The sequence below is a fragment of the Cucumis melo genome, chromosome 9 (genome assembly GCF_025177605.1).
Source record: "Cucumis melo cultivar AY chromosome 9, USDA_Cmelo_AY_1.0, whole genome shotgun sequence".
Classification (NCBI taxonomy): domain Eukaryota; kingdom Viridiplantae; phylum Streptophyta; class Magnoliopsida; order Cucurbitales; family Cucurbitaceae; genus Cucumis; species Cucumis melo.
The window spans coordinates 22,675,600-22,688,235 of NC_066865.1; the positions used below are offsets into that span (position 1 = coordinate 22,675,600).

General features: G+C 32.1%; 2 protein-coding genes across 2 annotated transcripts; one reads left to right on the plus strand and one right to left on the minus strand.

Moving 5' to 3' along the window:
- The first annotated feature begins 2,822 nt into the window (after positions 1–2,822).
- Positions 2,823–6,172, plus strand: LOC103482655 (carnosic acid synthase-like). Its single transcript, XM_008438923.3, has 2 exons — positions 2,823–4,219; positions 5,376–6,172. The coding sequence occupies exons 1-2, from the start codon at positions 3,173–3,175 to the stop codon at positions 5,988–5,990; spliced, it is 1,662 nt and encodes a 553-aa protein (XP_008437145.1). The 5' UTR covers positions 2,823–3,172; the 3' UTR covers positions 5,991–6,172.
- A 1,608-nt stretch (positions 6,173–7,780) lies between these two features.
- Positions 7,781–12,423, minus strand: LOC103482659 (amine oxidase [copper-containing] gamma 2-like). Its single transcript, XM_008438927.3, has 4 exons — positions 10,893–12,423; positions 9,658–9,771; positions 8,725–9,269; positions 7,781–8,116 (listed from the first exon to the last, which is right to left on the minus strand). Exons 1-4 carry the CDS (start codon positions 12,195–12,197, stop codon positions 7,906–7,908), a joined length of 2,175 nt encoding a protein of 724 aa, XP_008437149.1. The 5' UTR covers positions 12,198–12,423; the 3' UTR covers positions 7,781–7,905.
- Between the last annotated feature and the right edge of the window lie 213 nt (positions 12,424–12,636).

Consider the following 12,636-nt stretch of genomic DNA (forward strand, 5'->3'; position numbering starts at 1 on the left):
TTTAGGTTTATGCATTTTTCTTGTTCTTTCAAATCACATGCTAAAACTGTGACCAAAATAATGATGAAGAATCTTGATTTTTAAGGCCCCAAAAGTCAAAATGATCTGATGTTTAAATTTTAAGGGGGGATAACTATGAGCTTTAGTTTAATTCATTGGTTAAATTGGATGTCTTTATCGTGTGTAAGATCTTGAAAATCTATATCTTTTAACTTTTATTTGACCATTAAACATAGAGAAAATTATTTTGGTGTTGAAATCAGATTACACAGACAGTGGCTCAAGTCACAGTGAGATGAGAGGGGAGAAAAGAAGATGAAAATTAAGTAGAAGAAGAGAAGACAAATGCATGAAAGGGAAATAGAGAAAGAGATGTTGTTGACAATGACATCAAAGTTGAAAGAGAAAGAAAAAAAGTTGGAATGAGAGAGGAGAAGAATAAGTAAAGATATAAAAGAAATGGAGAAAAGAGAGTAGGGAGAAATTTTTGTAGATGTTTGATGTATTCTAATCCAAAGGGTAAGAACAGAATTTTATACCTACAAAAGTTTTTCAAAAACCACCTTTTAGAAAGTTTTTTATTTTTCCCATTTTACTCACACTCTCTACCTTTTTTTTTTTTTCCTTATATATTTGTTTAATGGAAATTCTTACACACATTCTTAATTAAAAAGAAAAACATTTTAACTCTCAAACATTTTATTTATTTATTTTAAAGTGTAAATAGTTTGTCTTTTTTTACAATTTTTGACAATTTCCATAAATTACATAAATCTAACAACTAAATCATCTACTCATTAATCATTGAAATGTGAAGTGTGAATCCCCATTTCGCATTTGAAATGTTAAAAAAATGGTGTTGGTATGAAATAACTATTGGAATATTGAACCAAGAATTATAATATAAAATAAAATTATATAAAACAAACAATAATATTAAATGTAGTACATCCATTATTTCAATAAAGAAAAAGAAAACACGTAATCTAACCTTATCTAATTAGTGTTTCAATTTGTCCATGTTATGATGTGCCTAATAGTTAGTTATTAACTAAAATTTTATTTTAAGAAAAATGAAAAAATAAGTTTAAATTAAGTTTTTTATTTCTTTTATTGGTTGTTATATCTATTTCAAAGACGACTTCTCTCACTCTTATAAGTTTAATAAAACCATTATTTCTATAATACCAAAGAAAAAAAATTATCGGTCTAAGCTCATATTTTAGAACTTATAAAATAAATAAACACCTCAAAATATAGAATTCATGAATTTGATTAAAATACTTTTACATTCAAACATAATCTTATTCAACTTTGCCTACTATTATAACTAACTGAATACTGCAAACAATTATTTCATAAAGTTTAGGTTTTAAGTTTAAGGTAGAAAAAATTAGGTATAAATTTTAAGTCTAAGGTAGGGAAAAATTAATTTTAATGTCTAGTCTTATCTTAGTACGTATTTCCAATAAATGCTGAATTTAAAAAAAAAAAAAGGTTTTTAATAAGAGGTAGAGATTTCAAAGGAACATTAAAAACAACAAATATTCCAATAATCTGAGTATATTTTATTTAAGAAAAATATTATTCAGTACTATTGAAACATGTGAGGAAACGTTACAAATTTTATTTCTATGAGTCAAATCTTCAAACATTTCGAATAAAATTAATGATTCATGTGGATGAATAATAAGGGGGCGTTTGAGGGATGGGTAAAGTTTTGAGAATAAGGGTTATGATAATATGTGTTTGGGAAAAGTTTATTATTGATAGTGTTATGATGGGATGTGTTTAGGGAAATGATTATAACAGTTGGTGTTATGAATTTTTTTTCAATGTACATCCAAGGAACAAATTTAATATATTATTTTAATAAATCATATTGTAAAGTAATTTTAACCGCAAAAAGTTATTTTTTAAAAAGATTTCTTCTGGGTCTTTAAGGTTTTTTTTTTTTTTTTTTGTGCTTAAAAAACAAATCTCATTAGATAAATTTCTGTTTTCTATTTCTTATTAAAATTATTTTGTTACAATTTTTTATAATATTTATTAAATTTAATGCTTATTCTTTTGTAATATTTATAAAACAACCTTTGATTTTTTTAGTTCCTCACATTTTTATTCGGTAAAACAATAGTAAAAAGTAATAACAAGCAAATTTCAATTTAATTCTTTTAAAATATTTGTAAAGTAGGTAATTAGTCAATAAAAAATTGTTAATAAGCTAAATTCTTATTAAAAAAAAATAAAAACTAAATGATTATTGGTATGAAATGGTCTAAATATTTTATTTTCTATTTTTTAGAATATTCTTATAAAATTAATTTTCACAAGTTTCTTTTTTTTTTTTTAATTTTATTGTCCATCCTCTACTAATATTTTAAAATACAATACCGAGTTAAAAAACTTAAAATTTTAATACTTTTTAAAAATGAAAAATAAAATTGTATATCATTTTTAATATTTACAAAATTTCACTAATACAAAAATAATCGAGTTATGAAAATTTAAGAATAAAGACAAATAGGTGTTATGGAGGATGATTACGAGAGATTATGAGAGTGTTATGGAGGGTTATGTTAACCCTCCCCCAAACATGGCCCGAAGTGTTTGGAGTCGCAAGTAAGTAAGAAACTCTATTAACCTTAGCTCACTGGTAAACGAGTCAACGGGAAGAGATCGAGAGTGCAACGTCAATGGACAGACACCAAGTGGATTCGACAAAAATGCTTTGTGGTTGCATTCTACTTTATTTGGTTTTGCAACTGGATCTTAGTTAATTCTCATACGAAATCAACCGGGAGTAAGAAGACTCAAGATGATATTTTGTTAGAGAGAAAACTTGTTAGGAGCGTAGACAAAGTTGTACAATAGTTAGGAAATGAACAAGCATGAACGTATAATATAAGTATAGACATCTAATTTTATGGTTTGTAGGTAATATTATATTACTGTGGAGACAACGAGGAATTTATGTTTGTAGCCTAACGCAACTACCCTACTGTACAACCCTTACTGCTCGCAATGGAATATTGTCACGTTGCCATATACTTATCTTTCTTAAATTATGGGACAGAGGTCAGAGGGAGGGAGGAGGGTTTGGGACATAATTATTATTATATTTGTGGTGTTGCACTTCAGACAATCTACCAGTACTATATAAAGGCTACCAATGTTTCAAGTTCTAACATCTTCAAATTTGTTTAAAGATCTTCCCCAACCTTCAAAGCATTTACTTTTCCAAAACCCCATTGGTGTAATTCCTATGTCAATCTCAGCTGATCTCTCCTTCTCCATTCTCCCCTCATTTTGGTCTACATATTTCAATGAAAACAATCAAATTTCAATCTCCATTCTCTTAGTCTTCCTCGTTCTCACTCTCTTCCGGTTCCGACCCAAATTCTGGCGTCCCTGTTTGCCTCCAGGTCCCTGTGGCCTGCCGCTGGTCGGTTACCTTCCATTTTTATCAGGCAATCCCCACCACAAATTAACCCATTTGGCCAAAATCTACGGCCCAGTTTACAAGCTCCGTCTTGGGCCCAAGCTCTGCATCGTTCTCAATTCCCCAGCTTCCGTCAAAGAAGCCTTCCACCACCAAGAAACTCTCTTTCCCAATCGAGACACCACCGTTTGTGCTCTTCTCTCCGGCTACGGCGGTTCGGGCATTGTCTTTGCCCAGGATGAGGGGGATTGGAAGAAGCTAAGAAAAATCTTCACCCGGAAAATGATTAGCAAGTCAAACCTCGACGCGTCCTACTTTGTTCGAAGACAAGAGGTGAGAAAAGTGATTAAAGGTGTGTTCGAATCGGTGGGAACACAAATAGACATTGGGAAGGTGAGTTTCCATGCGACAATGAAATCGGTTCTAGCAATGACATGGGGCGATTCGGGGCGGCTGATGGGAGAGGATGGGGTTGGTTTGGAAGAGAAGTTTAGGGAAATGATGGATGAACTGATGGTGTTGCTTGGAAGTCCGAATGTGTCGGATGTTTTTCCGGTGTTAGGTCGGTTTGATTTGCAGGGAATTGGAAGGAGGACGAAGAAGGTGATGGGTGTGTTGGATGGGATTCTGAATTTTTCCATTGAAGAGCAAAGGAAGATGGGAGGAAAAGGAAATGGTGAAGGAAAAGGAGGGTACTTGCAGTTGTTGTTGGAGCTTCAGGATAATGAAGATAATTCAGAGTGCATTACGAATGACCAACTCAAAGCTTTGCTATTGGTAAGACTTTCTTGGAAAAATAAATTGGCATGCATATCTCTCACTTTTATAAATAATAATTACAATAAAAAAAATATAATAAAATTGCCACTTTGCAAACTGAACAACAAGACTTGTTTGTGAGGTTTTACCTTTGAAGCTCAATTCATGTTTCAATGTTTGAAAATCACTAAGAAATCAAACTTATGAGTTTGAAATTAATTTTTTGCTTAATTTTTTTTTTAAATAACATGATAAATTCCATTTTTATTCTATAATATATGTGTTAACGTTCAAACAATATTCACCTTCTAGCTCGAGAAGAAAAAAAATCCTTAGATTTAACCATAATAGATTGACTATGTTCCAAACGTTTAAAAAAGAAAAGAAAACAACTCTGCAATTTAGGATAAAAGAAAAAGAAATTAAATCGTCACTCCATCTCAAATAACTTTTCTCATCTCTATCACATAAAAATAAAAATTATTAAAGATATTTAAAAAGTTTTACTTTTTTTATTGGAAAGAGATAAGAAAGAAACATTGAATTATGGATCGAGTTCATCAATTTGAGGTTGGAATTTAAAAAGACACCTATTGATGAGATTCCACCTATCCTTTTGTACTTTATCAATACTTTCTAAAATTTCTCTATTGTATAAATTGCGTGGCCTTGAAAAAGACACAATGACGGTGTAACCAACTCTAACGTTATTGCTCATTATATTATTCAATAGGAACACAATAATTTCTAACCACTATGAATTTAACAAATATTTTTATTATAACTAACTCAATAAAAACACACACAAATCAACAAAATTTTCCCTTAATTATATATTACTGTGTAATTACAACTTCATTAAAATAGGTCAATTATAATGATTAGGTGGATGGACTTATCGATGTTGTGTTTCACATCTCTTCACCATATAAAAATAATTTTTTCAAAAAAAGTATTTGATAATTTTTATTTTTGTATGGTGGAAAGATGGAAAACGCATGAGATAGTTGTACCTAGATGTACCCCAAGTTTTTTTTTTCCGGTCGAAAGTATATAAAAATATTAACTTTGAATCACAAGAACTAAAAAGTATCCTAATTTTATCACTTAATGATTGTATAAAACCATTATCTTTAGATTTGTTATGTTTTTTATTTGTGTGTTTGTGATATAGGACATTGTGATTGGTGGAACGGAAACAACAGCGACTACAGTTGAGTGGGCAATGGCAGAATTGATGCAACATCCAAATACAATAAAGAAAGTGAAAGAAGAACTAAAGAAAGTGATAGGTTTAAACGCAGTAGTAGAAGAATTTCACTTCTCCAAATTATGCTATTTAAATGCCGTGATTAAAGAGACACTTCGTTTACATCCACCGATTTTTCTATTAGTGCCTCGATCTCTTACTTCTTCAACCACTCTTGGAGGGTACTACATCCCAAAGGATTCAACCCTCTACTTCAACCTTTGGGCCATTCAAAGAGATCCTAAGACTTGGGATAATCCCTCCAAGTTTATGCCAGAAAGGTTCATAAACAATAACAATGATAACGCCATGGAGTTTTACCCATTTGGATATGGAAAAAAATCATGTGCAGGGGTCGCATTGGCCGAGAGGATGCTGATGTTCATATTGGCATCTTTGTTGCATTCTTTTGACTGGGAATTGCCTAAGGATTCAGTGATTGATTTTAAAGAGAAATTTGGAATTGTCAATAAGAAGTTGAACCCTTTGGTTGCTATTCCTACACCAACACTCTCCAATTCGGACCTCTACTTGGCCTAAAATAGGGAATCAATAATTTATATTATAGTTTGGGTATGTTATTCTAAGTTTGTAGCTAGCTTTCTAAAAGACTAGTAGTTGTTATTGCATGCTGCAAAATTTGGCAAACTTGGAAAGATGTATTACCATGTTTGGTAAATGAATTTAATTATAAAAGTAAGAAAAAATATTTTTAGTTATTATTATTATTATTATTATTATAATATATTTTTACTCGGAAATTTATTAATTAATTAGTTCTCAAATTTGTAATGTGAACACGCAATGTACATATTAAAGCTATATTATTAATTTGTTAAAATCAAAATAAGGATAATAACTAAAAGAAATACTTATTTCTAGGTCGGTTTAATTGGAAATTTTAATTGATATCCAAAAGAGTTTACCAAAATAGTGAATGGTTGGCAACATAGCACAACCCAAATATGACATAGATAAAGTTGGGTAATGTGAAATTGAATCCTATCCACAAATACATAAAAGTTGATTGGTTTCCAATCATGCCACCCTATTACTATAAATAAAATCTTAACATTTAATGATGCATAAAAAAATAATAATAATAAACATAACTTATTGCAACATTAGTAATCAGAATGAACTCTTATATTATGCCTTTATATGTGAAAGACTTGGTTTAATATTTTTGTGGAAGTAGAGAAAGTCTTTTGTTAGCAATTGAGAAAGACAATTCAACCTCTGTTGGTATATATCAATAAGACACTCAACCAAAGCAATATCAACTTGGAATCTTCACCAAAAAGTTGGATGTTGATCATTAATTTATTCTCGTACATTATGATAAGGACAAACTAGTTTCATCGCTTATCTAATTATCTATTCTAACAAAATGAGTTTTGTTTTCTCGATTCTAAATATAGTGAAATAAAGCAAAATATTTATAAAATATAATAAAATTTTATATTTTAGAGATAATAATCATGAGTTTATATACAGCAAAGTTTATCAATAACAATGGACCTATTGTTGGTAGACTCTTATTATCGATCAATGATAGACTTCCATCATTGTTAGATTTCAATAAATAATTTTTCTATATTTGTATTTTTTAAAAAATGTTATTATCTATGTTAATAGATTGAATCTAATTATTAAATTTACAATTATTTGGAAAAAAAAGTAAGAAAACATCTAAAAAATCTTAAGAATCAAATGTTATTTATCGTAAGTTTGAGTAAAGATTTTAAATTTAGAATTTGGTGGAATTTTATGCTGATTTTCTTTAGAGAGGCCGGAAATTTGACCTCTATATATTTCTCACACTTTATGCAGTGAAAACCCAAGAAAACATTAGCCTAAATGGAAGGATTATTTTAAAAATAATGAATGATTGATGAGCTTTAAAAGTAAAGTTATATATACATATACAGAAAGAGAAAGAAAAGTGGAACTTGATTGATTTATATGTGAGAGGTCTTTTCATTCGTGTTAGTGCACCAAGCACTTGTCTTTTGTCATGTTGTGAGTCATTATAATTTTATTTAAAGCCCATGTTCGGATGATTATTAGTATCATTGCCTTCCAAAACTTTCATTTTTAGACTGATTTTTGTAGAGTTCTATTTTGAAATGATCTCTTGAGTTTCGTTACTTTTGTTCTATTATATACTCCAAACACTTTTATACATCAGTTCTAGTTTTCTATACCATCAACTTCTTTTTTTTCTTATTCATTTTGGTGTACATACACTTATATATCGAAAGCACATGTTCGGATTAAAACGAATGTACTGTGACAATAAAGAAATACCAAAATTATAGATTTAAAAGTATAAAAACTAAAATTTGGATAATGTGATCACGGATAATGGTTTAATTAGTTAGTTACATTACAGAGAATAGTGATAAAAGAGTAACATTACAAGAGAATTAATAATACTGTCTAGTGGTGTTAATCAAGCTGAGGCAGCAGGCTTGCAAACAGGAAGGTCTTCAAAGGTATTTGGTGGAAATGAAAGAATTGGATTGCTTTCAAAGAAATTGACAGGCTTCAAATCGAAACTTGCTGACACAGTTGGCATTATTGGAAAATCTTCTTGGCATGGTATGTGATGGAACCCTAATGTGTACCACACAACTATGTCTTTGTTTTCTATCTCACGATCCCTGCAAAACACACATGCCCACTCTTTATAATTAAATTAAAAAATCTATTTTACAACTCTAGACTTATTAACTACACTTTGTGAGGCGAAACCACGACCCTCAATCTTTTCAAGACCTAACATCCAGGAACTAACCACATGGGTCAAATTTTGGTTCAGTGATTCAAAGCCCAAATAATGTCCTTCTTAGGATTGAGTTGGGTTCGACCAACCCAATGACAAGGAAAATAGGACATCCAACCGACTTGAAATGTCATATCCTAACATTATTGTCCTATGAACATCTCAATTGAAGTTAAGATCATTACAAATATAACAAAATCTACCAATGACTTTTATTGTTGATAAGCTCTCATAACTTATCGATACTAAACTATATAATTAATTGTTTACTATTGATAAATCTTACATGTCGTTTATAAGCAATAAAAGTCTAACGTCAATAGGTTTTGTTAAATTTATAATTTGTTTAAAATGTTACTATAGACTTTGTTATTATCCATAAACTTATTCCCCATTACCGTTACACTTTGAATTATGGAGTAGAAAAAAACTTTAGATCGAGTAAAATATTTTATGAAGCTTTTCTTTTTGAAAAAAAATGCTTACCGGTCGGACCAAGTTTGAAGGGTATCCTCGCCGTGGCTTTGGTAAACAAACTGGCCGCCAGCCCACTCCTCGCTCCGGTTATACGGCGTAACCCAAATTTGATTATTCGTAAACGCTCCTCTCCTCTGCGGCGGATCGTCCAGGTCCAACAAGTTCCCGGCGGTGGCTGCCGGAACCACCTTGTACCCGACCGGGTTACCCACCCGAGTCTTCACCGAAGGATTGACCACATGAAACTCCGATGGGTCGTACAAACTAAGCTTAACTTGAGCTTCTTTCTCGGTCTTGGCCACTTTTCTCACTGCTTTCAAGTAACTTTTTCTGGGAGATTCTCCTTTAGAAGTCCTTTGCCTTTGGAGATTCACCTTCACAAATGAATTGTCGGAGCCGTCTATGTCCATGTCCAAGTAGAATGTTATGTAGTGATCGTGAATTACTCCAATTACGTTTTCCGATAACAGTGTGCCATGGAGATCTTCTCCGGCGAATTGGTTCGTGTTCTCGTATGATGTCCCTTTCACCATTAATATCCCACTTAGACCCACCTGTATTTTTAGTTTACAATATTAATCTTATCCTACAAACGTATAATTGCTATTGCATACTTCTTCAAATTCATTGACTTTTTAGAGACAAAGAAAGTTTTTATACAAATTTCTAATCTAATGTTCCATAATTTGAAAGCATAGCAAAATTAACAAATCTTTAAAAAATTGGCACCAAAGTGGAATCTTTTTGTCGAAATTTGTAAACTACGAAAACTTTATTTCACTTATATTAATATTTTTTTCCTGCAGTTTGATCATGTGCTTTAGCTTTAATTATGCTTAAATGATGCGATTATGTATAGCATTATTAAAATAGTTTATATATATATATATATACACTTTAGAATTGAATAAAAGGTTAGAAATAAAAAGACAAAAATGATACCTTGATTCTGATGAGTCCATCTGTTTGAAACTCCCAATCGACAATATAATCATAATTGGCCACAGAGGCCGCCATCCTCGCCACAAGCGTCACCTTCGGCCTTACCTCAGTGATCTGCTCCCACATATAATCTTTTTTCAATTTCTTCTTTTTCAGTAACAAAAATGATATTTTGTTTATATATATATATATATATATATATATATATATATATATATATATATAAGCTTCTTGTGCCGATGTATAAACGGTTTGGGTTGGGATACATTCTCAATTCAATCCATATTTTCGAATCCAACTCGACCTCTAAAATATAGGTTGTATTGGGTCTAGGATTGTATTATTTTTATTCTTTTTTCGTTTCTAAATTTTAATGTTTATAAATGCAAATCATCAATCGTAAATATGTCTTACATCAACTTAAGAAAAAAAAATCTTGGAATTCAAGATTGTTTAACTTTTATTAAATAAATAAATAATATATGATATTTATTTATTTATTAATATTTATATTTATTATATTTATTCGGGTTGGGTTATTTGGATTGTCGAGTAAATAAATAATATATGATATTTATTTATTAATATTTATATTTATTATATTTATTCGGATTGGGTTGTTTGGATTGTCGGATTGATCGGGTTATTCTTACGCCCGCAATGGAAGAGCATAAGAAAACAAAGTTACTTTTCAAATTTGGTCCATTTTGGGTCACGTGATTGATTTCAAAACCTTTTGATATTGTTTTTTTAACCATTTGTTCTCTTTATTTGCAAAGATTTTTTAAAAGATTAATTAAGAAAACAATTGTTGTCAGACGATCTAAGATATTTTAAATGTGGGAATCAAAATAAGTAAAAGTTTGTACTATGAATAGAATGTGGCCAACCATAAAAAATAATTAAAAATGCTAGATTTAAACTTTTATAACCAAATAGTGCATTTCATTTTATATATATTTTTTTTAAAAAAAAAAAGAATATACATGAATAACAATTGAATATCGAATTATAATATCCTTTTTCAGTATTTTTGAAATAGATTCACTTTGTTATAATTATCTAGCAATATTCTACTCTTACACCTTATTCTAATAGATTTTTGTTAACAACATCTTTAATTTTAAATTTTGAGATATTAGCCTCTTAGAATTCAAGTTGTCAATAATATTTTTATTGAAATTAAAAGTGTGGAACAAAAATTTGGAAAAGGGTTTAGAAAGATTTAGACTTACATCCATGCCGGTAATCGGACTCTCTGCATGCCGCCACCCAATGTCGCCGGCGTAACTCTCAAACAAACAGATCATATTCCGTCGCAGATACGGCTTTCCATCAACCGCCGCGAACACACCGTCCATATAATACGCATTTCTCGGGCAATCATTAAGCGGATCAAGACTCATCGCTTGTAACCCGAATCCATATTCACCTGCATCCATATACGTCTTGAAATACCAAGCATCCGTCGGATCCATATAAGGCACAAACAACTCCGACGTATATCCTTTGTATATTACATCCCTCAAATCCCCCGTTTCCGGGTCCCGAATTTTAGCGCCATATATCACAATCCCGGCTCTCGGGTCCGGTTTCAAGTGAAACTCCCAATTACCCCATTTTACCAAGTAATTCTCCTCCACAGTGAAACTTGGCCCCTTCGGTTGCTCGATCGAAATCGGATTCAATACCTTCATCACCTTGTTCGGCGGCTGTGCTGAGTATCGGTAATCCGTGTTGGCGGCTTTTGGAATCGGGATGTTTTTCCCTTTGTCCGAAATTTCAATCACTTCTAGACTGTCTAAGTCAACCAGAACGGTCAATCCTTCGATGGGTCTCATGTAGAAATTCGCTGTGTCTTTCATTGAGTAGCACTGAACTTTAATCAGTCGTCTATTCTCCTCCGCGGCGCCGAACCATCCTGTGGAAATCGGGAGGCAGGCCAAGTCGGACAGAGCAATCCCACGGTTGAGAATCGTTTGATTGAAACTTTCGCTCGTTAACGGCACAAAAGTGGCGCTGTTCATCTCTTCCACCGTCATCACCGGATAACCGGAGTGTGGGCCGGTTTCGCGAATCACGACATTCGCCGTGGTCAGGTCAACGGTTAGTACGTGGGAGTTTCCGTTGACTCGTGCTATAACGAAGGCTTTTCTCGGTGGCAGAGGATCGCCGATTTTCCATTTTAGGACTATAGATTTGTTGGGCTCTTCGAGAACTAAGGAGTGGATGGAAAAGGGAGAGGATTTGAAGAGAGGATGAGAGGAGAGGATTGAATGGGCTTTGTTAATTTCGGTTACGGTGAGTGGGTCGAGTGGGTGGTGTGGGGTGTCAGAAGAGTGGTCATGGCGCCGAGTGGGACTCTGACGACCGAGAGTGGTGGGGTAGGATTTGGAAGAGCACCATGGGGAGTAGGCGGCGCAGTCGAGGAGCTCGGCGGCGTTTGGCGGTGGAGGTGAGAGGTGGAGCCAAGTGAAAAACAGGGCAAAGGCTGTGGTTAGAAAAAGGAAGGAGGAGAGGAGATATCTTCTGGCCGCCATGGTTTTGGCCTCTGTTTCTTACTCTCTGTTTCTTTTGGAGTAGAGAGTGGTAGTGAAGGAAGGGAGGATTGATGGGAATTTATCATGGAAGAAAGAAAGAGGGTGGAGAATTTAGTGACAATTTGGATTGCACAAAATGACAAAGGTAAGGATATTATTGTCATTTTAGTTTCTGTTTAAAGAAAGAGTATTTCAATTTTGCTAAACTACAAACTTATCCCTAAACCTCTTTCTCTTTATTTTAAATCATCGGTATTTCAATTTTGTGTCAAAAGTAATTCTATGATTTATATGGTATATGTTTTAGGAAGATTTATAAATAGTTTGATAGATACTTAAAAGCAGTTTTCAAGGTCTTCGTTCCATTTAGCTTTTGATTCATAAATTTGTGTTAAATAACTAATTTCATTAACCATATAATAATATTACAACGATATTA

Coding starts and splice junctions, on each gene's coding strand:
- LOC103482659 (XM_008438927.3), bottom strand. CDS start 12,197: ATGGCGGCCAGAAGATATCTCCTCTCCTCCTTCCTTTTTCTAACCACA. Junction 9,772..10,892: donor GTCCGATTACCGGCATGGAT/GTAAGTCTAAAT, acceptor ATGTGGGAGCAG/ATCACTGAGGTAAGGCCGAA. Junction 8,117..8,724: donor CTTCAAACTTGGTCCGACCG/GTAAGCATTTTT, acceptor TGTGTTTTGCAG/GGATCGTGAGATAGAAAACA.
- LOC103482655 (XM_008438923.3), top strand. CDS start 3,173: ATGTTTCAAGTTCTAACATCTTCAAATTTGTTTAAAGATCTTCCCCAA. Junction 4,220..5,375: donor AACTCAAAGCTTTGCTATTG/GTAAGACTTTCT, acceptor TTTGTGATATAG/GACATTGTGATTGGTGGAAC.